The sequence below is a fragment of a genome (assembly GCF_019968985.1).
Source record: "MAG: Porospora cf. gigantea B chromosome Unknown PgB_NODE_274_length_24460_cov_124.436, whole genome shotgun sequence".
Classification (NCBI taxonomy): Eukaryota; Apicomplexa; class Conoidasida; order Eugregarinorida; family Porosporidae; genus Porospora; species Porospora cf. gigantea B.
In genome coordinates, this window is record NW_027178870.1 from 1 (window position 1) to 24,460 (window position 24,460).

General features: G+C 53.3%; 13 protein-coding genes across 27 annotated transcripts; 4 read left to right on the forward strand and 9 right to left on the reverse strand.

The window, feature by feature from the left end:
• Positions 1-244: 244 nt before the first annotated feature.
• KVP17_003892 (uncharacterized protein) lies at positions 245-1,697 on the forward strand (the record flags this gene model as incomplete). 2 transcript variants are annotated; one of them, XM_068521614.1, is made up of 2 exons in its annotated part: positions 245-258; positions 287-1,697. In XM_068521614.1, the coding sequence occupies 2 exons, from the start codon at positions 245-247 to the stop codon at positions 1,695-1,697; spliced, it is 1,425 nt and encodes a 474-aa protein (XP_068376064.1). The 2 variants fall into 2 exon arrangements, with proteins under 2 accessions (XP_068376064.1, XP_068376065.1); XM_068521615.1 differs by lacking the exon at positions 245-258 and having other exon boundaries at positions 312-1,697.
• Positions 1,698-2,534: 837 nt separating this feature from the next.
• On the reverse strand, positions 2,535-2,909 carry KVP17_003888 (uncharacterized protein; the record flags this gene model as incomplete). The annotated part of the gene is made up of 1 exon (XM_068521605.1): positions 2,535-2,909. The coding sequence occupies one exon, from the start codon at positions 2,907-2,909 to the stop codon at positions 2,535-2,537; it is 375 nt and encodes a 124-aa protein (XP_068376055.1).
• A 790-nt stretch (positions 2,910-3,699) lies between these two features.
• KVP17_003895 (uncharacterized protein) lies at positions 3,700-4,518 on the reverse strand (the record flags this gene model as incomplete). The annotated part of the gene is made up of 1 exon (XM_068521621.1): positions 3,700-4,518. One exon carries the CDS (start codon positions 4,516-4,518, stop codon positions 3,700-3,702), a length of 819 nt encoding a protein of 272 aa, XP_068376069.1.
• A 20-nt stretch (positions 4,519-4,538) lies between these two features.
• On the reverse strand, positions 4,539-5,338 carry KVP17_003896 (uncharacterized protein; the record flags this gene model as incomplete). 2 transcript variants are annotated; one of them, XM_068521623.1, is made up of 2 exons in its annotated part: positions 4,539-4,832; positions 4,865-5,338. In XM_068521623.1, 2 exons carry the CDS (start codon positions 5,336-5,338, stop codon positions 4,539-4,541), a joined length of 768 nt encoding a protein of 255 aa, XP_068376071.1. The 2 variants fall into 2 exon arrangements, with proteins under 2 accessions (XP_068376071.1, XP_068376070.1); XM_068521622.1 differs by having other exon boundaries at positions 4,745-5,338.
• Positions 5,339-5,515: 177 nt separating this feature from the next.
• Positions 5,516-6,800, forward strand: KVP17_003887 (uncharacterized protein; the record flags this gene model as incomplete). 3 transcript variants are annotated; one of them, XM_068521603.1, is made up of 5 exons in its annotated part: positions 5,516-5,548; positions 5,577-5,647; positions 5,676-5,898; positions 5,927-6,571; positions 6,600-6,800. In XM_068521603.1, 5 exons carry the CDS (start codon positions 5,516-5,518, stop codon positions 6,798-6,800), a joined length of 1,173 nt encoding a protein of 390 aa, XP_068376053.1. The 3 variants fall into 3 exon arrangements, with proteins under 3 accessions (XP_068376053.1, XP_068376052.1, XP_068376054.1); XM_068521602.1 differs by lacking the exons at positions 5,516-5,548; positions 5,577-5,647; positions 5,676-5,898; positions 6,600-6,800 and having other exon boundaries at positions 5,978-6,592; XM_068521604.1 differs by lacking the exons at positions 5,516-5,548; positions 5,577-5,647; positions 5,676-5,898; positions 5,927-6,571 and having other exon boundaries at positions 6,594-6,800.
• A 324-nt stretch (positions 6,801-7,124) lies between these two features.
• Positions 7,125-12,828, forward strand: KVP17_003886 (uncharacterized protein; the record flags this gene model as incomplete). 5 transcript variants are annotated; one of them, XM_068521599.1, is made up of 8 exons in its annotated part: positions 7,125-8,880; positions 8,907-9,367; positions 9,396-10,835; positions 11,107-11,453; positions 11,493-11,760; positions 11,787-11,992; positions 12,021-12,283; positions 12,311-12,828. In XM_068521599.1, the coding sequence occupies 8 exons, from the start codon at positions 7,125-7,127 to the stop codon at positions 12,826-12,828; spliced, it is 5,259 nt and encodes a 1,752-aa protein (XP_068376049.1). The 5 variants fall into 5 exon arrangements, with proteins under 5 accessions (XP_068376049.1, XP_068376051.1, XP_068376050.1 ...); XM_068521597.1 differs by lacking the exons at positions 7,125-8,880; positions 8,907-9,367; positions 9,396-10,835; positions 12,021-12,283; positions 12,311-12,828 and having other exon boundaries at positions 11,149-11,453; positions 11,493-11,808; XM_068521601.1 differs by lacking the exons at positions 9,396-10,835; positions 11,107-11,453; positions 11,493-11,760; ... (1 more) ...; positions 12,021-12,283; positions 12,311-12,828 and having other exon boundaries at positions 7,125-9,041.
• A 93-nt stretch (positions 12,829-12,921) lies between these two features.
• On the reverse strand, positions 12,922-14,421 carry KVP17_003894 (uncharacterized protein; the record flags this gene model as incomplete). Of its 2 annotated transcripts, none has more annotated exons than XM_068521619.1 (1): positions 12,922-14,421. In XM_068521619.1, one exon carries the CDS (start codon positions 14,419-14,421, stop codon positions 12,922-12,924), a length of 1,500 nt encoding a protein of 499 aa, XP_068376067.1. The 2 variants fall into 2 exon arrangements, with proteins under 2 accessions (XP_068376067.1, XP_068376068.1); XM_068521620.1 differs by having other exon boundaries at positions 12,922-14,331.
• A 131-nt stretch (positions 14,422-14,552) lies between these two features.
• Positions 14,553-14,768, reverse strand: KVP17_003898 (uncharacterized protein; the record flags this gene model as incomplete). The annotated part of the gene is made up of 1 exon (XM_068521625.1): positions 14,553-14,768. One exon carries the CDS (start codon positions 14,766-14,768, stop codon positions 14,553-14,555), a length of 216 nt encoding a protein of 71 aa, XP_068376073.1.
• Positions 14,769-14,859: 91 nt separating this feature from the next.
• On the reverse strand, positions 14,860-15,990 carry KVP17_003893 (uncharacterized protein; the record flags this gene model as incomplete). Its single annotated transcript, XM_068521618.1, has 1 exon — positions 14,860-15,990. The coding sequence occupies one exon, from the start codon at positions 15,988-15,990 to the stop codon at positions 14,860-14,862; it is 1,131 nt and encodes a 376-aa protein (XP_068376066.1).
• Positions 15,991-16,044: 54 nt separating this feature from the next.
• KVP17_003889 (uncharacterized protein) lies at positions 16,045-20,753 on the reverse strand (the record flags this gene model as incomplete). Of its 6 annotated transcripts, XM_068521607.1 has the most annotated exons (12): positions 16,045-16,622; positions 16,710-17,493; positions 17,522-17,647; positions 17,674-17,830; positions 17,873-17,966; positions 17,994-18,603; positions 18,631-18,781; positions 18,811-19,294; positions 19,321-19,658; positions 19,698-19,781; positions 19,810-20,485; positions 20,522-20,753. In XM_068521607.1, the coding sequence occupies 12 exons, from the start codon at positions 20,751-20,753 to the stop codon at positions 16,045-16,047; spliced, it is 4,314 nt and encodes a 1,437-aa protein (XP_068376057.1). The 6 variants fall into 6 exon arrangements, with proteins under 6 accessions (XP_068376057.1, XP_068376060.1, XP_068376058.1 ...); XM_068521608.1 differs by lacking the exons at positions 16,045-16,622; positions 17,674-17,830; positions 17,873-17,966; ... (5 more) ...; positions 19,810-20,485; positions 20,522-20,753 and having other exon boundaries at positions 16,690-17,451; positions 17,522-17,668; XM_068521609.1 differs by lacking the exons at positions 16,045-16,622; positions 16,710-17,493; positions 17,522-17,647; ... (4 more) ...; positions 19,810-20,485; positions 20,522-20,753 and having other exon boundaries at positions 18,750-19,294; positions 19,321-19,633.
• Positions 20,754-21,189: 436 nt separating this feature from the next.
• On the forward strand, positions 21,190-22,104 carry KVP17_003891 (uncharacterized protein; the record flags this gene model as incomplete). The annotated part of the gene is made up of 1 exon (XM_068521613.1): positions 21,190-22,104. The coding sequence occupies one exon, from the start codon at positions 21,190-21,192 to the stop codon at positions 22,102-22,104; it is 915 nt and encodes a 304-aa protein (XP_068376063.1).
• A 335-nt stretch (positions 22,105-22,439) lies between these two features.
• KVP17_003897 (uncharacterized protein) lies at positions 22,440-23,462 on the reverse strand (the record flags this gene model as incomplete). Its single annotated transcript, XM_068521624.1, has 1 exon — positions 22,440-23,462. One exon carries the CDS (start codon positions 23,460-23,462, stop codon positions 22,440-22,442), a length of 1,023 nt encoding a protein of 340 aa, XP_068376072.1.
• A 435-nt stretch (positions 23,463-23,897) lies between these two features.
• On the reverse strand, positions 23,898-24,428 carry KVP17_003890 (uncharacterized protein; the record flags this gene model as incomplete). Its single annotated transcript, XM_068521612.1, has 1 exon — positions 23,898-24,428. The coding sequence occupies one exon, from the start codon at positions 24,426-24,428 to the stop codon at positions 23,898-23,900; it is 531 nt and encodes a 176-aa protein (XP_068376062.1).
• Between the last annotated feature and the right edge of the window lie 32 nt (positions 24,429-24,460).

Here is a 24,460-nt window from a genome sequence, read left to right on the forward strand (position 1 = left end):
CTCATGTGAAGCCTACCACAATGCCCTCAAGATCCTTCAGGATCGAGTTTTCCCCAAACGAATCAGATGCCACAACTGTAGACTCCATCGCAAAATGAACACCGGCAAAATAGAATTTGCCGGTGTTCTATTTCATGCGCTTTCGCTGTGAATTGTTCATATGAAGAAGAGAGAATTTATTGACATTAGAAGCTTCAAGGTTGTTGGCAAAAGATTACTTCCGAATCGCCAGTTCGCAACGTCGATGCAAACATCGAAGTGAGTGGAATTGGCCGTGCTGATTTAGATTGCACCGATTGTGTGGGCTGAGGATGTACGAAGGACGAGTCTCAGAGATCATCTTCGCCAAGGACCTCTTGTGTATATTATTTGACACGGGCAAGGCGATTGCTTATGACCTGCAGACGGGGATCGTCAAATGCGAGCTAAACGAGGCCATCGACAGCGAGAACTGCACCATTCGTAGCCTGTCGTACAACAAAAGGAACGATACTCTTATTGTTGCGTGGAATAATTCTTGCAACAGCAAAGGTCTCGGAGTGTTTGTCGCTGACCGGTATGACATAACGGCCCACGGCTTGCTACGCTTCTCATCAAAAGCCCGCCGATTCGAGAATTTTCACATTCTCTATCCAGGATTTTTGGAGTTCGAAGATTTCAATGGCAGACTTGTAACATCTACCAGCGAGGATCATTTATTTACCTTTTGGGATATGGAGTCGTACGAGCCTGTTTTCTCTGAGAGCAATGAGGACTATATCGAGATGCGTATCTCAAGGGGCACTGTCGCGTTGTTCGAGAATCTCCTAGAGTACCGGTTGGGGGTGCGGCTGTGCCGACTGAAAGACGGGATGCGCATCGTAGACACCTGCATCAACCTGCTGCCTGGTCATGACCTCACATTTCTGGAGCTCTGCGGTTGCTTTTTGTTGACAAAGCAAGAAGGGGCGAACCTTCGCGTACATAATCTGTTGTCAGGAGAGGAGAATCGAGTAACGAACACAGTGACTCTTCATCCAAAATCTGTGTTCTTCTTCCCGACGGAGGCCGTGGACTACATTCCAGAACCATCCCTTGAACCTCTTCGCTTCATCTGTACCAGCAACCAGGGCACTTCCATGTTTACCAGCTATGGTGGGCAACTAATCAAATCGTTCGACTTCGAAAACGTCCCCCAGGCATTGAACGCTGATTTTACACACATTCTGTCAGATGAGCAGATTATGATGGTGCTTGTGGACGGAGCGTTCGACTTGATGTCCACTGATGTGAACTTTGTGAGAGCTAACAGTGTGAAGAAACCGGACGAGAACGTCACCCCATGTCCATCCAGCCTGGATGAGTCGTGTCAGCCTTCAGAGTCCGCTCCCAAAAGATTCCGCCTCCGTAAACCAAGCTCGTTGAGTCTGTACGACATCTCCTCTGGAAGAAATGTGCTGTCGAAGGCTCTGGAGCTGCCTGGAAGCATTCTGAAGTTCGCGTCGGACGGGAACACGCTGTGCCTGGCTACTCTGGAAGGCGTGTATGTTATGCGCCCTGGATTTGAGGTTGAGTGTCTACCCTCCTCCAGAAGAAAGTCGAGGATAGCTGCCCGAAAATGCGGCTTCAAGAACAGGGGTCAGGCCCTTTGCAAAGTTACCAAGCTAACTGAGGCTATTGCACGACGGTTGACACTAACGCTTACTTTGACACCATAATAGGTACGGTGTACTTATCAATTTTCACTTTCGGTAATTGTTGGAGGTCCCCTGCGCCGAAATTCCTTTGAGAAAACGCTCGAATCCAGGCGTGCAGTTTGCGGCGACGCCTGGCTTCGCGTGCGTGGGCGAAGAGGTCGAAGTACTGTCTGACGTTATGGTTGGCAACGAGAGTGTCGCCAAGCATCTCGCCACTGTTCACCAGGTGGTGCACGTAAGCTCGCGTCGGCCAATTAGCGCTCTGGTAGTGCCCCGGCAACGATGTGTGGTCGTCAGCGTATTTTCGGAGACCGAGGTGGAGAGTGTTTGGAAACTCTAACGTGAGAAGAGTTTCGAGGAGATCATCGGGTTGGTCCACGTCCTCAAGGTCTTCAACGACAGGGAAGACAAAGTTGAAAATGGTTGCTAGTTCCGCTAGGAGAAAAGGATAAGTAGGATGGAAAAGATCCACCCCGCACCACAGTCCAATGAGGATCTCCTGAGGTGTACCCACGCAAGGAAGGCAAATGAGCGCCTCATGAGACGCCAAGGCGTCAACCACAGACTTTAGTTTACCAATACGCCCCTCCTCCAAGAACCCACCGAGAGACACACCCAAAGTGTCTTTGTCCCGAATCATTAATGCAGCTACTTGTCTGCATGTCGTGTCGTTGCCCCCTTGATAGTTGTACAACACGTTTCTTGGATTCAGCTCCAGCAGCTTGAATCTGCGTCTGAGCGTTACGACGGCCTCACATGACTTCTGAGGAATCCAACGACCTTCGGGACCTTCGCTTCAGACTTTGATCCACTGGCACTTCTTCCGCTGGTGGTGTCTGAATATCCTGAGTCAAATCTTCAGATGGTGCTCACCGATGCTTTTAGCAACCTCCTCAAAACGTCCACGTTTGCGTCGAACTGGTCTCCACCAGCGTCTTTCAACCTAATTTTTGCGACCTCACTTCGCGGAACGAGACATGAATCGTTGCTGTGGTGGTCGATAGCATTCAGGTGCAGCACCCAGTCACGAGGCATTCCGATTAATTGCTTGAGATCACTCTGGGCTGCCTCTGGGAAAAAGAAAAAGTCTTGGACACCGACAGAGACAACGGTCTTGGGTAGGTCACTCAACATCTCGAAGGAAAGCCAGGGGACCATCCCTCTACGACAGCAGAGGCTCATGGTAGGTGTTAGAACGCCCTCCAAGGATCGAGTGGTTGGGTCCCATTGCATGACTTCACACGGATTTCAGCATTTGCTTCCACCACAGTCGCATACAGCATCACAGTTTCGACTTCTGCTTGCGCCTCCTCTTCGTGAAGCTCTGCATCAATCGAAGCGACGAAGCAATCTGGGTGAAAACTGCACCAGTAGCTGACGTAAACATAGCGCCTCACTCGTAACTTCATGTTGAACTTCGCAGGAGTCCACGTTCGACTCCTAGCTTCCTCGCGAGCTCGCTGTTGCCGAAGGCGCTCATACCGCGCTTCTAGGTGGCTAAAGCTGGGCAGCGGCCGTCGGAGCCGCTTGCGGTACACATGGCTCTCCTCTGATGAGACTCCTGCGTACGTTGGCGTGCAAAACCCAGAACTGAGGTCCGAAGGTATCTCATAATGCCGCAATGGTGTGACTGGACAGCAAAACCCTGAACCGAGGTCCGTGCAAAACCCAGAACTGAGACCTGAAGGTATCTCAAAATGCCTCAATGGTGTGACTGGACTGCAGAGAAACGGGGTGGCGGTAACAGAACGTCTCTGGTCCTGTGAGAAGTCAGTACACGTTTGGAACTCTACGCAACATTCCTCTGAGTGAAACGGCGTGTCTGGCCCGTTTACGGGGTGACTTGTCGGGTGTCCAGCGACCCTCCCAGTCGCAGTAGTCTTCGCTCCGATAGTCGTCGTACTCTTCGAAGGCGTCATCGCGTTCGGCACGCGATAGGTAACGCTCCCTTTTAGGCGTAGCCTCGAAACCATTCTTTTGAGTACAAATAAAATGCGGAGCCATAGTAGACATACTTTGGGCGCTACATCGACAGGTCCATACCGAATTTCAGCTTGGCCCGTGGGAAGCGCTCTCGGATCTCTCTAACAACAACCTCAGATGGCCACTGGGGAACCCACAAGACCTCCAAGCACCCAGGCAAATATCTCGGCAACGGCACAAGGTTAAGGTCGACGGAGAGCCGTTGGATGGACCCCGGTAGAGGTGGTGGATCCATCGCTGACCACAGATGCAACTCTAAGCTTTGGAGGCAGGGGGGGAGGTGTATCTCGTGAAGCACCACATTGCACAAAGACAAATGAAAAAGGGAATTGGGGAAGCCGTTTTCAGGAACTGTAAGCACAGCGAACTCGAACTCTGCGGTAACAAGCGAGGACGGAAGCAAGCCAGGGCTCAGAGTCCCTCTAAACCCTGCCACCTTCAGGGTTCGCAGGGACGTCGGCAGTGCGCTGCTGTGCCAAGTAGGCACTCGAAAGGCAACCAACTCTACAATTCCTTCGGGTGCCATCAGAGGCATCTCGTCACACACCACGACTTTCAGTCGCTCCCCTTCCGGAATCCTTTCGCAATGCCCTTTCAAAGTTAATCGTTCCACATGAGCTGGAATCCGCCGCAACGACGCCGATGACGACAAAAGACTTCGGCACCGCAGTCTGTTCTCTGGTGTTAGCTGGTTGAGCTGCTCCAACCTCCGGACTCGGAAGCAAGGCAGCTGCAACGCGACACGCGAAGTCGCTCGGTTCAACCTCTCCATGTGCGCCTTGTGCTCGCAGAATCCATCTTCGGAGTCAACAAAACGCAAGATAAGCTCAAGCAGCGCTGGTGACAAATCACCAAGCATCACAGAATTTTCTATATCAATTACACAGAGATTTCGTCACCACTGCCTTCCTCATATGAGTCGCCTGAGCTCTCGGCAGAGGAGTCACCCACCTCTTCCGAATTCATGCTGTCACCAAAGGGATCGGCGTGCACCTGGATGTCCTTATCGGCATTCTGAGACTCCGTTGACGGCGCAACCTCATCATCACAGCACTCCTCTTCTTGGTTGTTGTGCACCCGCACATTCAGCAATACAGGTCCCCTGTTGCCCCGGCTTCCCACACAGGACCCAGCCGCAGCGTTGTCCACGATGACTGTGGCTGGTTGTTGGGCCTGCGGTTGGGACGCAGGACAAACCACTGGACTCGGAGGGGGGGGTGGAGGGTATCCTGACATATGAGGTGGAGGGTATCCTGGCATGGGAGGTGGAGGGTATCCTGGTGGAGGGACTGCAGCATGAGGAGACGGAGGCTGTGGTGGAGGTTGTTGCTTCGGAGGCGTGACAACGTCATCTTCGTATGACTCTCCTCCAGCCCCGCCGCTGAAGCTGCCACCTCCACCTCCAGCAGCTGGAGACGGGCCAACAACGTCATCGTCGTATGACTCTCCTCCAGCCCCGCCGCTGAAGCTGCCACCTCCACCTCCAGCAGCTGGAGGCGGGCTAACAACGTCATCGTCGTATGACTCTCCTCCAGCCCCGCCGCTGAAGCCACCACCTCCACCTCCAGCAGCTGGAGGCGGGCTAACAACATCGTCGTCTTCGTATGACGCTCCTCCAGCCCCGCCGCTGAACCTGCCACCTCCACCTCCAGCAGCTGAGCTAACAACGTCGTCGTCATCGTATGACTCTCCTCCAGCGCCACCACTGAACTCTCCACCTTCAGCGATCGACAGAGCCTGTATGACAGCTATGCTGCAGCCTAATGCCACATATCCGAGCGATCGCATCCGCAAGAATTCTGTCACGCATGTCTCGCCTTACTGATATTAGCAACGGCAAATCACTTTTTTGCACCATGATGCGTCTGTTCCTGTTGCTGCCTTTCGCCGTGAGTTCGAGCGCCAGTACCCACACAGAGCGCCCTGTATAGGAGTGTTCCCGATGTTAAGACCCTGTCACCGTCAGAGTTTGACGCTGCGAAAAAGAGGTGCGGCATGAGGTGCGCGGAGACGCAGCGGCAAGCCATTCTTGGCGCAATTCTACGCTTCATGGTGCGGCCACAGCAAGTCATTTGTTCCGGAATACTCCAAGGTTGCTTCGGGATTCAAGGACATCCTCCCAGTGTATGCCATCGATGACGAACAGGTTATTGCGAATGAGGGCATTGAGGGGTATCCTACAGTGCGGTTTTACGGACCTAAGGGGGCTCAGGAGTTCTCTGGAGAGCGAGTGGCGAACGTGAGAAGCTAATTGCGGCGGTACGCAGGATTTGGGCACATTCGTGCTTAACAACCTGACGAAGGTGGTTAAGAACCGTATGGGGGTGACCAAACTCTCCAACTCCAAAAAAACGAAGAAACCGAAAAAGGGCAAGCCAAAGGGCTCCTCTAAAGGGTCCAGCAATGACGGAGTCATCGAACTGGACGAGGGCAACTTCGACTCTATGGCTGGCGACGGTAGCTACTGGTTCGTTATGTTCTATGCCCCTTGGTGTGGCCACTGCCAGAACTTGGAACCAACCTGGGCACAACTCGCTGGACAGTTGAGTGGGAAGGTTAACGTGGCTCGAGTGGATGCTACAGCGCAGACGTCTCTGGCTGAAAGGTTCAACGTCCAGGGCTATCCCACCCTCATCATGATGAGAAACCAGAAGACCAAGGTCTACCGAGGTGCGCGGGAGCTGGATGATCTCCGGAGCTTCGCTCTGGACGTTGCGAAGGACGCCGCTAAGGCTGTGGCGCTGAAGTCCAACGCTCACTTTGAGGAATCCTGTGTAGATAGCCCATGTTTCGTTGCGATTCTTCCGCAACCTGAGGACATCACCAGTGAGGAACGAAAGCAGTACTTGGCGGCTTTCAACAAAGCCATCCGGGCCAACGCCAGCCACAACGCCAAACACTTTTACATAACGGTGAGTCACTTACGGCCATGACATGCAGGGCGGCAACAGCCTGGAATTCGAGCAGGCACTAAACTTGGGCTTTGGGTACCCTACCCTGGTGGTTATCAACAAGAAACGGTCTGGTTTCGGTGTTATGCGGGGCGCTTTCACTGAGAAGGCCATGACCAGTTTCCTCCGCAGCTCAGGTTCGCTGCAAGCGCTGCCTTTGACTTTGCCTACTCTCAAGGATGAATTGTAACTGTCTCACAAACTGCCCCACAATCATGTTCATCTTAGTCAGTATTTGTTGTTTTTCGCCACAGTATGCTCAATCAAAAGTCATTCAAGTCTACTGCTGCTAGAAGCGCTGTAGCGATGTCTGTCCTTACTGGAGGAGTTGTGTCTGCTGCAGGGCTGGTAAACTACGACGACAAGAAAGGCACTGGCAACGGTGATAAGAAGGGTACCAGCGGTGGCGGCTCGAACATCAACAGCGGTACTAGGCAATGAACAAGGCATTAGGTCAATTGAATGGACTGTATGAATAGTGATCCGAACAGCCAATCCTTATGCAAATCACGAAATGGTGTTTCTGGTCATCCTTCTCAGTTTGGCTGTGTGTCTAACTGGGTACTGGTTGGGCCCCCGCTTCTGGGTTAGACGACTACGATTGCATCGGGATCTCCGTATTTCGTGTGATTGTGAATGTTCTGTGGACGAGATCCTGCTGTACGCATCAGGGGTGGAGACATCGTTGGTCGACCTCTGGAACCTCCTGCTTTCCTTCTTCAACCGTGGGACCTCGCGCCGCGCGAACGTTAAGGCGGCTTCCATGTCACTCCGCGGACACGGCGTCGCGGTTGCGGCGAGAGGAGTGCGCCTGTCGAGTGGTCAGGGTCAACTCAGCAACGTCTCCGCGGCGTCCGTGAAGGTTTCGCTCCGCGGTGTATTCGGGGTGGAGGCCGAGTTCTCTGCTGCTGACTTGTTCATTGAGACCACTGTGAGCCAGATTATCTCGGCGGAGTTCAACTGGGGTAACGGTTGGATGCAGTGGGAAAAAACCCTTCTAGGAAAGCTCATGATCTCGTCCATGAAGTTGCAGAACAAGGTATGCCGTCTGGACGGCCTATGGCTAGGAATTTACCTGACTCCTCTTTTAGAATGGACATCCACCTATCAAGACGTGTTCGGCAATCTGGTAACGTCAATTGATTCCTCAGGCGCCACAGATAGCTTCAACCGGCTGGATGTGGATACTGTGGAGACTCAGACCGCGGTAGTGCTGATGCACGACTGCACGGTCGAGGCCCACTTCACACTTGTCTTCACGAAGTCCGATACCGCGATTCGACTGACGCGGCTTGCGGTGAACGCGGCGAGTCTGACGAAGGGCGTCGGCAGCCTCGTGATCACCTCCAACGCGGTTTCTGTGTCGAAACTATTCATAGTTCTTCGATGGGAAGCGTTGTCATGTCTGGCAGATCTTGTAGAATGGCTCTTGAAGTCCTGTTCATCCACCGGAGGCTCGGGACCCAAGGTTTCTCTGACTCTGGAATCAGTGGCTGTGCTTCTCCCCCTGCCCGCGATTTCGCCTCTCACGCCGCTCATCTCCGCTCGCATCCAACCCCCCACAGACCTCCCGTTTTATGACTGCGACGACGTCACCCTCCAATCATACTTGGGCTTGGGCGTGCAGTCGGGGTCAATGGAACCCGTCTGGAGACTGACTCCGTTCCTTGGTCGGGTTACATGTTGTGAGCAACCACCGGAATCCGCTGTTACAAACGCATCTGTCGTATCGGACAACCTCCTCAATCTGACCGTCGTGGGTAAGCCGCTCGTACACGTGGCAGACGGCACTGCAGCCCTACCCATCGACTTCCTTCTGGATGCTATCTGCGCCGTCGACACTTACCGGAGGGACAGCCGTCTAGCAGCCTTTTTGCACCAAGTGGGCACTCTAGCGCTGCGGGTGCCCTCCCGAGGCGGAGCATCACTGTCTGGTGTCGCAGCGGAGATCACCAACCTGAATGTAGCAGTCGTGAACTCCACCACTCATACCCCAGTGATCGTCGCTCAGGTGAACCTGGCTGGCACCCTGGGAACCCTTGCAGGCGACATCGTCGTCCTTGGTCCTGACGTGTGGCCGTCGCCCGTGTCGCGTAACTGCATCGAGCTGGTGCCGTTTTGCGTGGACCGACTTCAAGTGGCTGTCGTACTAGGGCACCCAGTCGCGGTAACCGTGTCGGAAGTGGTCTTGTTGAAGGTCACAGACGAGCGCATGCATGGAATTAAAGTGGCGCTCACGCATCGACTACCCCGCCCAGTTCCCACGTCCAGTGCGTCCACAGGGGCAGTCACACAGATTCCTTCCAACCGAATAACGTACGGCTCGTGGGGCCGGAGACGAGACTGGATGGGGACTATAATCCGATCTCGGAACCCAGCACTGTCCCCGCTGTACAGGTTATCGGGGGCCCTGACTTCGTGTCGGTGGTGATCAGTGAGATTCAGGTGCGTCTCCGTTGCGCTGGTCTGAGGCTTATAGGTCCTAAAGGTCCAACACCCAGTTTGACCGTTCCGCTAGATTCGCCTCCGCTGATGATTGCTGGGTGTTCAGATCAACATCTGAACCTCAGAGATCTGTACCCAGATCTATTACTTGGACCTGTCCGCGTCGGTCCACTTCGCGGACGATTGCGCACTTCAAAGCTAACGTTGGAAGCAGCGTTCACGGTTAGAAATGACACCCCTCTGCGGGTGACTCTCTCATTTCGACGCCCGAACGGAGAGATCAATCTCAGGATGGACGGCTTCTCCGACAGCGTAAGGGGCATCTACCGTGCGAATTCAGCCTCTGCCGTGCCTGCCCGACTCTGTAACGAGCGTATATGCGATGTGGAACGGTTTTCACTCGGATGACATTTGCTTTCGAGAATTCCCAAAACGTTTTGTTGATCTGCCACAGCTGGGACTTCAACTGAGAATCACCGGCGAGCTTCTTGTCGTCTGCGCCGATGTTGTCGTGGTCAACCTGTGCCGAGTGCCTGTGGATCTGCAGTGTCTGACCCTGCCAGCCTACGAGCTCGCAATTCCTCCGGATGTTGGAGTACAGTGCACTCGGTTTCTAGACTCGGGACGAGCTATCGACTTTCCCACATTGAACACCCTTCGCTTAGACGGGTGTTCCGTGTGCCTCCCTCCCGACAACGATCTTCCTCCGTTCTACATTAAGGCCCTGTTTACTTCGGCAAACCACATTATGGTTGGAGTGCATTGGAAGCTTCAGAAAGGCTGCAGTTTTTGGGGCCTCATAGTTAGCCCCCCTCTGGTGGTAATAAATCGTACGTCATTCCCCATACTAGTCTCGCAAGACGAAGCGTGGGAGACCGTTCAGTCTCAAGAGGCAGCGTCAACTCAGAGTCTTCTGGTAAAGCTTCGAGTTGTCGGCGTCGAGGTGGAGGTTAATGCCGGCGGGACTGGCTGCGCCGCGGTTTCCCTTATCTCGGGCCAGCTCTCGTGCAGCCTAACCGTAACGGAGGCCAACTTCCGAGTTCTGCAGGTGAGGACAGCTTGCCACGATCCACTGCCGGACATCGCGTTCGAGAACCAAACACGGGTGCAGCTGCACATCCGCCAGGTACTTCCCGACCAACAAGATTTGTTTGTTTTGAATCCCGGAGGTCGGAAAGCCTGGAAAACTTACACCAGAAAGGTGGAGAGCGTTGTGGGCCGTCTGCGTGGCCACTGCGTGTTGATTGTGGCATTCGAGGCCGACTCGGTGTCCGTTGGCGTGACGATTGATACGGGTGACATCCAAGACTCCTACCAAGTGAGCCTTCTTAATGGTTTCATGCTGGACGTCACGACTGCGATGGGCGACAGGCTGGAGCTAACTGCGAGGTTGCGAGGAAACCAATTCGGTCCACGTTGCAGCGTCTGGAAACACTTATTGTGTCGTCCAGTCACAACCGTTCCAGTCATCCAAGATAGCCTGTGGTTCTCTAAGCTGGAGGTTTCGCTGGGAACTCTTCGTAGTTTCGGGTCGTCAATAAGAAACGTGCAAGTGCAGACGGACTTCGTGAAGGTGCTTCTCAGCGGGGAGAGTCTGGAGGTCGGGGATTTTAAGCCCAGCCATGTCTCAGCCCGTTGGTTGCGTGTGACATGCCCCGTAGCGGAGTCTGTCGAGTTGGATGTGGAGGTCGATGGAGCGAAGATAGACTTTTCTATTCCTCGTGTCACCAGCGCTCTGTTCTCTGGGCTCGTGTCTGCGCTGGCTCCTGCTACTGCGCCGGTCGAAGCTCTGGCGCTGCCTATAGCAAGTCTCCGAGCAACCATGCAAAACACCAGAATCAGGGGTATGGTGCTGAGGAAGACTGTCTTTAGCTGGTCTGCCACATCTGGCCTCGACCTCCCAACAGAAATCAGCAGTTGGTTGTCTGGTGCTTCGTGACTCGAAATTCGCCAAAAGAATGGGCACGCGTACGGGCTCTCTGGAGGTCGTGGACCAACTGGGCTTTATTCATTCGTGTAAGACGGGCCTGAATCTCTGATTAGCGACTCAGGCTGAAGACCAGAGCCGACACGTGAGGACGATCCAGCGTCTCATGCTGAAGGAAAAGGAGTGGTCGCGTGCCTGGCGTCGCTTTCTACGGAGGGATGGAATCACGCACAATCGACTGAAACGGAAGAAGCTGGTCAGGCGCGGTGTTCCCGCCGAGAATCGCAAAGCACTGTGGATGCTTCTGTTGCAAATCGACCGTCCCAACGTCGCCGACGACATCGGTGACTACAATGATATCCTCTTGGGAAAAATACCTGTGGGTGCAAAGGCACAGATTCTGCTGGACATTCCTCGGACTTTTCCCAACAACATGTTTTTCCAACACCCCAACACACAGGATTCACTAAGGTGCAAAATATTTTATTTCATTATTTAATTTTTTTTCAGGCGCATCCTCTGTGCATTCGCTGCTTGCAAACCCCAAATTGGCTACTGCCAAAGCCTTAACTTTATAGCAGGTTTCCTCTTTTTGGTTCTACAAACCGAGGAGCGGGCTTTTCGAGCCATGGTGCAGCTACTGGACTCGCCAGATGAAGACGTCGGACTTCATGTGGCGGACTACTATTCCCCCGGGTTAACTGGACTCCGCAGAGACATCCAAGTTGTGACGGTACTTCTACGGAAACGGCTCCCGGCCGTGCTGGATAAACTGGATGTAGGCGTCTGTTGGGTTCCTCACAGAAACTCGGATACTTCGACCTGACTGCTCTTGTCTCACCCATGTTCCTCACCCTCTTCATAAACAACTTTTCGAGCCATGTGGTTTTACGTAGGCGCCTACAGGCCCCTCAGACAGGCATCTGGGACTGTATGATGCAAGAAGGGATTAAGGTTCTTTTCCGGGTGATTCTGGGACTGTTCAAGACGTATCAAGATGAGATTCTAAGGTGCGGCGTCAGGGGGTCGCATATGCAGGGACGACGCCACGTTCGAATCTGTTTACGCTTTTTTTAGGAACAGAATCCCTGTGCTGGCGCAAGACCCAGTCATGGTACTGGACATCGGCTTCAACCTTCGCGGCTTCCGCGGGCACGACCTTCGGGAAGGGCGACGTGAGGCCCTGAAGCACCTCGACGAATACGTTCATACGCCCCGAACTCCGCGACCCGAGGAGAGCTCGTACATCCTCACAGAGCAAGTAGCTCCTTTGAAGCAGCGACTCATCAGCCTACTGAGCGGTGAGTGTATGCGGGGCACTCATTCAGCGACCTCGACCAACTATCTGGACGACGGCAGCCGCACATCAACGTCTACGTTAGACATCGTTCCTCGCATTTTCGTTCCCCTGCGTGTAAAGGGGGATGCCGCGCATCGCAGCGTCGGCAGCATCCGGTCGCTGCTGGTGCGAACCGAGTCTATGGCGCCGGTGTCGGGTGACAACTCGGTATCGCAGAGCTCTATGGAGTCCATGCTGACGCCCTGCTGTCGACAACGATTTCGCCCCCCACTACCTACCGACATTCGGGTGTATCCGCCGATGTCATCGTACGATTCTTTAACTCCAGCCACGGAGGAGGAGGAGGAGGAGGAAGAAGAATCTCCGAAGTCCTTGACCTTTGCTGCCGAGTCTACGGCGACGCCGCAATCCTGCATCCGCGTGGATAGGCTTGTCGAGGACTTCGGATCCTTACTCAGGGCCCGAGAATTTTCCTCTGTCTCGCCGAGGTTTGAAAACGGCGACGAGATGGCCGCTTGGTGTTCATGTTGCAACTTTCATACGTAGCTTAATTCAGCGTCAAATAAAGGTGGTCAGCGTTTATAACAATAATTTCACTGTTTTCAAAATACTCTCTTTCATCAGCGTTACCTGGAGATATCAACAGACTTTCGGACCTGACACTAGGTTGGCCTTGTGCACTCTGCCTCTGTCGGAGAACTTAAGCCAGCAGTTCCACGACCACGTAGCCGTAGTTTTGTGCGTAAAGCACGTGCACCTTGGATTTAGCTTGCACAGTGCTTGACAATCTGCAGTCGAGGCCACTCGATGCCGGGTTAAGTCGTTCCCGTAATAGTCGACGCCGGACTCCAAACAAGAGAAACTCTTTGCCCTGGCCACCGCTGCTCCACAATCCAGTATCCCCGACTCAGACCACTGCGGACATGTGCTACACCACGGGCGGGCAGTCTCTTTCAGTATTGACGTGACTTCGTCCAAAGGCATGTCGGGTTTTAGGCTGAGCATTAACGCGACGCAGGCGGTAGTCAAAGGAGCCGACACAGAGGACCCATTTGAGTACTTGTACCATACAGGCGGCTTCGACAAGGCGCGACAGCCAACACCTGGCGCGCTGATCTGCACTCGTGAAGAACTAAAGTTGCTAAAGTACGGCTTGCGTTCATGGCGGTCATGAGCACCAACTACGAATAGCGCAGGGTGCTTCAGACGCATTGGCCACAGGTCCTCCGCGTCTGTGAGCTCGCGACCTTGATTGCCGGAGGCGACGACCCACAGAATGTGGTGAGTCTGCAGAGTGTCCAGCAGCCGGATCCAAACCGCGGCGCTGCTGCCAGTGACGTAGAACGATCCGTTCAGCGCTCGGACTCCGCTAGAAACAGCATAGTCAACACAAAGTGCTACTTCGTGAAGATGATCGGATACGTTACAGAAGACTAGCTTGGCGTCAGGAGCTACGCCCACTACGCCGTAGGCATCCCGTCTGGCCAACATATGCCCAGCCACCATAGTTCCGTGCCACTGGTAACCGCCCACCCCGATATCCCCATTGCCCAAGTTCAAATTGATGCCTGAGATATCATCAACGTAGTTATTTCCGTCGTTGTCAAGCCCGTCTTGGACTTCGCTCCTGTTGATCCAGAATTGGCCCTGCAGTTCGGGATGCTCATGTATTCCAAACTCGACCTGCATAAGGCGTTGGGCTGCTCCCGTCGTATGTAGCCAAGCCTGAGCCAAGTTGATTGATTTCAGGCACCAATCGTCCTCTTCGTCGGTCCAAATTAACTGGCGGGAGGGAGCAGACTCTGCGGAACCTTTCAGACTGTCGTCATTCACATCTTCATCCAGATCTAATGTCGACTCATCCGTTTCGACAAAGTCCACGAAATTCAGTTTGCGGAGTCGGTCCTCGACTTCTTGAGCATTATGGACTGAAGACTCTACAAAACCCAACCTCACGTGGTTCAGCACGCGCAGCTCACCCAAGCCCCCCAGACTCCACTCCAAATGATCCTTGTGGTTTACTGAGGGCTCAGTCGTGCCAAACGACATTATCGTGTTGGCAGGCTCCAGTGACCTTAGGGGTGCCTGCGGTACTTTTCGCAAGACAACAGCGGCAACAGATGACAAATACAGCTTCATAATGTATAACGAAGATGAGTTCGTTGGCCGACTTACCCCACATTCATGGCCCCGATGAGATACAGTGCCTCGAAACAAATAATAAACTTTGTAGAAAAAAATAGGTTCTTCGACTGATCATCAGTGGTTCTTCAGTCGTCTTCTAGAAGCATCAGGTGTTTGTCTGGCCACTCTCGTGGGCTGGAGCTCTTATCGAGCGTTCGAGGAGAATCTCGGGGCGAGTCGATGAACGGCTCCTCCGAGTTGCGCAGGTGCTCAGGAATCGGTCTGTTAGACTTGATCAGTGCGTTGGTTATGGGATGTCGCTTGACCTGCACTTCAGGCACTACCCTATACCGAGGGGACATCAGATTCAATTTTAGTAATTTCCACTCACAAATTACGGATATTTAACGATATAATTTACCCCACATAATTCGGAAAGACAATAAAGGCGGCTCAGGCACACTTTCTGTGTACAATGGCGGGGCCGGATTCATCGTACTCGTCCTTGGTGATCCACATGTTGGCGAAGGTTGACAGAGAGGAGACGATGGAGCCTCCAATCCAGACGGAGTACTTCCTCTCTGGTGGTGCAACGATCTTCACGGACATGGCTGACGGAGCAAGCGAAGAGACTTCCTTTGTCATTCTCTCGCCGATGCCATCGTACATGGTAGTGCCGCCGGACAAAACAATGTTGGTATAGAGATCCTTGCGGATGTCCATGTCACACTTCATGATGGAGTTGAAGGTGACGACGTGAATTCCCTTGGCCTCAGAACCCAGGAACGATGGTTGGAACAGGCCCTCAGGGCACACGAACCTCTCCTTACCGATGGAGATGGTGTTACCGTCGGGTAGCTCGTATGTCCTGTCGATGTCATCGTTCTCCTCGGCCTTCTGGAGTTCTACATCATAATCCAGGGCCACATAGCAAAGCTTCTCCTTAATGTCGCGGACGATTTCCTTCTCGGCGCTGGTGCTGAAGGAATGACCTCTGTGATGCATGCAGGTGACTAGATAGTCTGTGAGGTCGCGACCAGCAAGGTCTAGTCGCATCACGGCATGGGGAAGTGCGAATCCCTCGTAGATCGGTACAGTATGCGACACGCCGTCGCCGCTGTCCAAGACGATACCAGTGGTCCTTCCGGAGGCATACAGAGACAACACAGCTTGGATCTGCACGTAGGTGGCAGGACACCCGAAGGTCTCGAACATCATTTGGATCATCTTCTCCCTGTTGGACTTTGGATTCAAAGGGGCCTCGGTGAGTAGCACAGGGTGCTCGTCAGGCGAAATCCTTAGCTCATTGTAGAAGGTATGGTTCCAGATCTTCTCCATGTCATCCCAAGACGTGATGATGCCGTGAGCAATGGGGTACGATAGAGAGAGAATGCCTCTCTTGGCCTGCGCCTCGTCTCCAACGTAGGTGTCCTTCTGTTCCATACCGACCATGATGCCTCTATGTTTAGGACGTCCAATGATCGAAGGGAACACGTGAGAAGGCGCATCTTCCCCGGCCATGCCACACTTGACCATGCCGGATCCATTGTCAACCACACAGGGTATAGCGTCTTCGTGACTCATTCTACGTATTTACGATTTCAAACTTGAGTATATGTACGACTAAGTCAGTATTCGTTATACCGCCCATCGGTGACGCAGCTTGTTCGTCTTCATGACTAGGTTCAGGACGTTACGCAGCGACACAGCCGGACTTCCCCCCTGGAACTGAACGCAGCCGTTGATCTCAGTTCCGATAACATTGGGCAGTGCAGAGCCAAACAGCACGTCCTTGGTTCCCCTGAGCTTCACGCTTATGGCGTTGAGCATGGAGAATGACCCGCCTTCGTTGTATGTTATCCTTAACGGAAACGACTCGAACTTGCAGGGCTGCGAGAGTCCAGACGGGAAGGCGGCCATCACGCGCCGACCAACCAGATCCAGCAGAGAGTCCGTTTCCTTCTCCCAGAGTTCCTGGAACAGCGGCTGAAGGCTCTCAGCGCTCTGTGCCAACGGGAGGTTACCCAGAGCGAGGCCAGCGCAGCTGTTGTAGATCACGAACGTCTTCAGGTAGTTAGTAATGGCCTGCGACACGATAAGAGATGATAGTAGGAAGGCACTCACGTGTAGCTTGTTCATCTCCGGAATCCGGATAAACACCACAATGCTGTCAGCGAAGGATCGGAGGCGCAGCAAATTTTTGCTCCCCGTCGTAGCTGAGTAACTGGAATATGTGAGACAAAGAGTAAAAGCTATCTCCAGAAGAACAGAAGGCTAGAAGGATTACTTTTCCACCGTGTCACTGGAGACCTTATTGACCGCAATCAGGTCTCTCAAGCTGTAGCATTCCCGCACTGGGTCCCAGTGGACGCATCTGGGCTCAAGCGTGTGCAGCTGCAGCTCTGTCGTCTCGGTGCTGATTTCTCCTTCAGGGGGAGATAGGTAGAGCTGGCCGTCCTTCAGTCCAGTGAGTCCAGGAATCCAGTCGCCCAGCGCTGATTCTTCATCCCCAAACCGGATTTGTATCGTGAAGTCCTCGCTCTTGGCCAAGGGGCTGGATTGGTTGACGTACTGCCTTTGGTGCTGGGCCATTTCAAGGCCTCTGGAACGGAGAGCGACCGCTGGCAAGGGCGGCTCAGGCTTGGCGAACCTTAGAGGTTCATATATGAAGTACTCCCTGAGGTTGTGCATGAATGGTCTGCAGCGCTCGTTCGTCTCCAAGTCGAGGACCACGGGGTACTGCCCCCGGAACACCATGTTGCATTGGCTGGAGGTGCGGCTGAAAGAGAGCAGCGAGTCCAGTTCTATGAAGGATTGATTGACCACTGCAAACCTATCGAGAGGACCAGTGATAGTAACGCCTTCAGGTTGCAAACGGATGTCACCGGAACCCATTTGACCATGATACGGAATGTCAAATGCGTCCAAGGACCCCGTATCCACTCCAATTTCCCTGTCAGGGTCCGACGTCATGGCGGAGAAGTGGCACGTGAAGTTGAATGCTTGGATAGCCTTGAGCAGCGAGGCGACCGCAGCTCCATCGAACTGCTGGAACGCAAACAGACGGAAAAGGCGATTCTTGTCTCTCTGAGGATGGCGGGCCGCAGTCACCTACCATAAATACAATCTCGATGTGTTGCAGGTTGATGAACTTCACATCCGCCACTGACTCTAGCAGGATGAAGTTGTCCTCGAGAACGTGGATATGAAGACTCTCCGTGTCAATGTCGTCCAGGTTATGCTGATTATGGGCCATCTGCATCTCACCACCTCCAGTGCGACCCGCTTGTGGTCGAATGTCACGTCCATGACGACGCTCTCGGGGAGGATGCGTAGCTTGAAGACACGTCCATACGTGCAGGTGAGGGCCTCTGGAAGACAACGGGAGAGGTAGATGGCCGGACCCAGCATGATATCCGTAGGTCTGTACCACGTGAATTTATCAAAGTAAGAAACTCTAACTCACTGCAGAGGTGTAACGGGACGCAGATCTCCCGCTTCAGGTGCCTCCTCCGACAGCAATTTGCGGCGCTGTTCAACGATTTCGAGTATGTTCCTCGCTGGATTAGCAAACTCCCGCATCTCACAGAAGATTTCGTTCTCCAACCGACTTTCGAAAGCGAATGTATAATCCTTTCTAGGTCCGCCGATTGACTTGATTGTGGTCTTGTGACTGGCGACGTCAACGCTGAAGTCGTCTGGACCCTGGATTATCGAGAACTTGGCGACAACATCTTCGATCTCGTGAACGTTTTGATCTTGAAGATTCCAATTCACATAGGCTGCCGCCAACTTCAAGAAGGCCGCGAACACCTCTGGCTTGGACGTCTGGAGAAAGACTGGCTCGCAGTTCAGGTGCAGCAGCCGGCAATGGTTGGGATCTCCGGTGGTGACGACGTTCCAGACGTCTCGCCAGTCGAACACTACGTTCACTGGCGACAGATCCAGAGACAGATCCTCTTTGTTGATCGTGGAGCTGAACTCCTTAGTGCCCACTCGACAAGTCAGGACGCCCACAAACGACATGAGAACACTCACGTCTTCGAAGTGCTGTACCTGCAACTCGTCTATGGAGAGTGTCCTCTCAGGAGGCGCGTAGGTCGCCAGCGCCAAGTCCCGAAGCTGTGCGTGCTCCTCCTCGATGGTCTCAGGAGGCGTGTCCACCGCCACCAGCATCGTGAGGAAACGTCGGGCTTGCTGACTAACCCCGGAGCCGACCCTCACCTTCTGTGTTCGCATATGGAGCGTCACTGGAGACAGCCCCTCCATTGCGAATTGAACGTGAGGCCCGTCGCCATGAACAGCGTCGAGGATTCGACCCATAGACACGACGCGATTATACACTACAATGGCTGTAAGGACCTCCTCAAGGTTTCTGGGTAAGATAGGGTGCGATTAACGTACTGAGCAGCCTCTTCCTCCAGTATCACTGTGTGATACATCCCCAGGTAGTGTCTAGACCGGAATCCCATCACAGTCCCCTTGGATGAGCTTATGTCCACCACATCGAATAGGTTGAGATGCGCGAGAAAGCTGCACAGGTCCGGGTGAGCTTTAAACTGCTCGTCGAATCGCTCCACACTCAAACCCGCCCAATCTATCTGGATTGCTCTTGTCCACATGCCCACCATCAGATCTATCTCCCTTTCCTCCTCCAACTCCGGATCCACTCGCAGCCGCAGATGGGGACGGTGTTCGCAAAGCCACTTGTATGCCTCAGGTACCTCCCTCTCCAGCATCGGTACGTTCAGCGCGTACTGACGCATGAAACCTCCCGCCTCCCCCCGATTGCTAAGCCGCAGCGGCAAGAATACGGTTGGCATATCCATCGACTCCGCGGTAAGGGCCTGCGCCGCGGGCTCCGTTTCTGGGAAAACGGGGAAAGCGTCTGTGATACATCAGCTTCTTCCTCACAGGTTGTCTTCACGCCGTAGGTCTCCTGGAGGCTGTCCACCTCTTGCTCTGCCTGGTCAATGCGACGCATGTATAGCTTGTGAAGGAGCTCCACAAACTCCTCCTTCATCACCCGGGTTGGGAACGCGATCTTCAGGTAATGGCGCTCTCCCTCAATATTGGGCAGCCGCTGCAGTCGCTCGACGGCTATGCTGACCTCGTTGGTAGTAGGACTCTCTTCGAAGTCGACGATGCTCTCTGGCTCTATCGTGGTCCACTCCCGCTCTTCCTCTTCGTTTGAGCCCACAGACGAGCGGTGGACTTCTCCTTCCATCGAGTTTCGGCGGGTGTTGGATTCTCTGCGGTGAAATGATAACCAACGACCTGAGGGCACCCACTCTTTCAACTCTTGGAAGCGTACGCTGTCTCCGATTTCCTTCCCGGCATTTGCAGAGTAGAAGGTACCTTCGACCTTTGATTCACTGGATTGTGAAAACCCGCTTAACTCACCTGGGTTGAGTATACACCCCAAGCCAGTCAACGTCAGCAACGCGCACTAACAGATTCAGGTCTAATACCCGCTCCAGCAGCCCTGGGTAGAAGTTGGTGAAGAGGTCGAGCAGCTGCGTCTTTGCCTCGGCCGACACACCCTCGTCGGCGTCGCAGACTTGAAAGTCGTTGGAGTAATTGAAGGCGCAAATTATGGCGCAGACGTTGCCAAGCAGCACTGCTTCGTACTCGTCGACGGCCTCCACCTCCACAGGACCCTCGGGGTCGCCGAAAAAGGCCATAACGATCTCTGTGGGGGACGCTTCCTCCGCCAAGGCGAGAGTGAACAGATTGAGGCGGTCTGCTACGCGCATTCCAAGCTCCGACCCTGCCTGTGTGGGAATGGTGGTAGCGTCGTCGATGTCCGAGTACGTCGCTTTGGGTTCCATGGCGCGCAGAGGGGGCAAAGTGGGCAGAATGGGCGGCTGGAAAGAGATGACCCCTGTTCGTGGAATGAAACGGCACATCGTACAAAGCGACCGTTCCTCGTTACGTAGGATCCGCAGAGGCAACAGCCAGTTGCCATCCTCGAGCTTATGCATCCCCTGCAGGCCTTGCACATCGTGAAAGTAGTACCTCCTCCACTGCTTGTGGTACTTGAACTTGACGACGCGGCGAGGGTTCTTGACTTCCTCCGCTGTTGAAGGATGACAGAGGTACTAGTTGCGCTTACTTACGAGGGTATTGGTGGTAACGCCACTTAATCGGAATGGGTTCTCCACGGAAGTTGTAGCAGACCTCGTTTGCGTACTGCGATGGCACTGATACGACTGTCCCACCTCCATAACTCGCACGTGCAGCGGAGGGCGCCGACGCTTGTACCGCTCACGCTCGTTGGGGTCTTTGGCCAGTAGGATTGGGTGGCTCTCAACGTAGTTGATGTCGGGTATAACGAGCGGTTCCATTTTATGAAATTGTTCGTTACACCTCAGTCGAAGGCACATAATGCGTATCATGAAACTCCACTAACACATTAATGCAACCGCACATGAGTGTCTAGCAAGCCCATGTACCTCTGGTGTTACACGTCATGCATGTCTTGAAACCAAATCTGAGCGTTGGAACCAATTTATGAGGCAACAGGAGGTACTAAATAGTTCGAAAGCCCCAGTGTTGCCACAGGCGCCACCACACCTGAGCAGCACAAGGGAGAAGGGTAGTAATGGGGTCTGAATGTGTTCAAGACTGGTGAAAGCAGTCAGGGGGAGAGCGTGGGCCAGACGTCACGAGTTCATAACACGTGTGTACTCGTCAGGTACCACGTGGGGCTGCACGCACCCCACAAAAGACGGTAAGCCCACAGCTGACTAAGTTATGACTATATATTAGTCAGTTCAAGGAATGGCCCCGTCACCTCCTATAGTGCAGACATGCCTAGCACCCGCCCAGACGTACTCTGAGATGGTCTTCTATGGTCGCCACAAGACCCATATGAAAACTTGGAAGTTGCTGGTATCTGCTTTGGCCGGCGGCATTTGGATTGGTGTCTTCGGTCACTGTTGCACGTTGGGAGCGGGGAAGACCTACAACCCGCTTGACCCTACTAGCTACGGGTTTGCCAGTTTTCTTTACGCAGCACTGTTTCCTGGCGCCTTCGCTTCCATCATCTATACTGGCTCCGATCTTTTCACGTCCAATACTGTGGCCATGACGCTCAACTGTGTCGAGGACCACTTTTCCCCTCGCTCTTTCGCACAGCTCTTCAGAGTTTGGGGGTGTTCTTTCTTCGGAAACTATGCCGGAGCCGCTCTCTACGCTGCCATCTTTTCATATCTAGGCGGAGGGTTCCCCGACGAATCTGCTCAGTGGAAGTTCCTGTGCACCCTGTCTGAGCATAAGGTGCACGACGAGTGGCTTGCTATCTTCGTCAATGCTGTCGGTTGCAACATTTGCGTGACGGTCGCCACTTGGTGCGCCTTCTTCGCTAAGGATGTAGCTGGGAAGTTCCTCTGTATCTGGTTCCCAGTAGCTGGTTTCTGTGTCGGAGGATTCCAACACGTTGTCGCCAATATGTACACGCTCTCTGCTGCCGGTATGATGGGCTGCGACGTCAACGCCTTCGATGTCATCGTGAAGAACATCCTCATATGCGCCTTGGGCAACGCTGTGGCAGGCTCCTTCGTGACTGGCGCCATTTGGGCACTGATTTACAGCGGACAGGTGACATCCGACTACGACCTCACGAACCAGTACAACCGCATCAAGGAAGAGCGAGAGCTGAGACTTGCGTCGTCGTCGTCGGAATCCTCTGTGTGACTTGCAAGTCTGTTACGGAGTAACTGTTCTGACAACTATCGCTGCTTCAATGCCCGCAAAAACAAGATTCGCGGTAAAGGATTGATTATGCGTAATATTGAACGGATCTTTTACTCACATTATCCAATAGCGGAATAAAACATTGAGAAGATTTTCAGTTCTGAATTTTCCGATGCGAAGAAGATGGCGTCATAGCCACAAACCTCCTTGTCAATAACCCCGCACAGAGGCTCCACTCGATTTTCGCAGAAATTGTTGTTGGGTTGCGGCGTTCTTTCTACTTTTCTGATGTAACGTTGTCTAGTACCAAAAAATTGCCACGAAAGCTTAAAAATTTAAATGACTGCAGCAGGAGCATTTCTGGTTCTCCTGGTTTGTCTCTGAATCTGCCCACCGGCTGGCATGTGCTCCGATGCCCAGTCCCAAATCTCATTCCTGCGAAGTTCCATCGACATCTCCGGGAGTTTCTCTAGCATCCGCCGCCTGTGATACACCAGTTCCCGTGCCCTGGAGACCTCAAACATGTCTCGAAAGTCGCGAGCCGCCTCCCAGGCCTTACGAATGTCGTCGAAGTCGCGCATGTTAAATCGATGGCACAGGCTAACCCCCCCAAACTTGACGCGAAATACGAACGACGACTCCTTCGGCCTCCACATAAGGTTCCGCATGTCGTTAGAAGTTACACCCAACTGTTCTTGGATTGTACTTGGGTCGCGATGACTAATGTTGAGGTTGCGAAGGCGAAAGAGTACAGCGTCGAACAGTGCTGTTTCTTGTGAGAAGCCCGGTATAATTGGGTAGATCCTCAGACTCATGTTGTTTTCATCCCATTTTTTACAGAGCCAAGAATTGCTTTCCCTATCCCAGGCAATGCCCAATGTGTTAGCCTCCTGATCATACCACTGGCGGAGGTCCCAAGCCCGTTTCCATTGAGACACAGAAGATGCGCGCGAAACTGTCGCTCCAGCAGTGGTGGCGTACATTCCGGATGCTCCAGCAGTGGTGGCGTACATTCCGGATGCTCCAGCAGTGTTGGCGTACATTCTGGACGCTCCAGCAGGGGTGGCGTACATACCGGCAGTGGTGGAGTCCATACCGGTTGCTCCAGCAATGGTGGCGTCCATACCGGTCACATCAGCGGTGGCGAATTTCGTAGTGGCCACGGAGGGATGTAGAAGCACTGGGCCCAAAGGGAAATTAATGTGCGTCTCGTGAGAAGGACCCGCACCTTCGGAGAGATGAAATTCGGCGTCCAGAGGCGATTCCTCTCGATATGGCGAATGCGGTGCTAAAGCTGTAAACGAGCACGTGAGCAAGCACGTTAGTCCCTGGGAAGCGTTAGGCGGATTCAGCTTCATTATTGCGGTTTTCTAGTCAGGGTGACAGCATCACCTTTCGATATGGAGATGCGGTGCAAAAGTTGCAAACGAGAAAACGCGACATATGATATGGATAGGATTTGTTTTCGAATGATGTCAAGTGGTTAACGAAAGGAAGATGGTGTACTGAAAAGAGGCATTCGGTCCCCGTCGGAACCCGGGAGGGTATTATCATGAAGAACCCTACGCCACACTGACGATTTTTAGGACATTTACGCACATAAATCCCATTTGGGATATTTTGCAATAAAAAGCTCAAGATTTCGGAAGCAACTAAGACTTCATTATTCGTCAACCTCATATTACAACCCTCAATGGATCCATCCTTCGTATGAACATAATGATTCCGACAACACCACCACAAAAATATACACAAATGACGGAAGAGGATGTCGGAAAGGATTGGGAGATAACTTAAGAGCTGGAGCTAGACGTGGAGCCGGAGTCGGAGGACGTGCCCTCCTCATCAGCATGATGAATCTCTTCCTCGTACTCCTCAGGCTCTATGATATGGTCCAGTGCGAAGTATGTGGGAATGGATGCAACCACTGAAAGGATAGTACCAACGTAGAGCTGATGCTCGTACTTGAAGGTAGGGATAAGGTCGGTGGCCCAAGCCACAGTAGCTCCAAGAGACTGGATGCCCTTGTAACAGGCGGCATACTTGACGTTACGGGTGATGCTGTTGCCAGCGGCAGCGGACATCAGCCAGTAGCAGAAGGACTGGAACACGGCATCCTGCATGCCCATAAACATGAAGACGATAACCAGGCCAGCATAGCGGCCTTCCTGCAAATCAATGTTACATCCGGGTTCGCCCTTGTCCCAGCCCTTGCCGGATCCTGAGCCACATGTGATGGTGTAGTTTACGATAAAGCAGGCACCCCAGGCAACGAGAAGATTGAGGCAGTTCCAGATAAAGGCGTAGACGCCTCTCTTCCTCATGGTCCAGCCCTTCTTGTCTGTTATGAAACCAG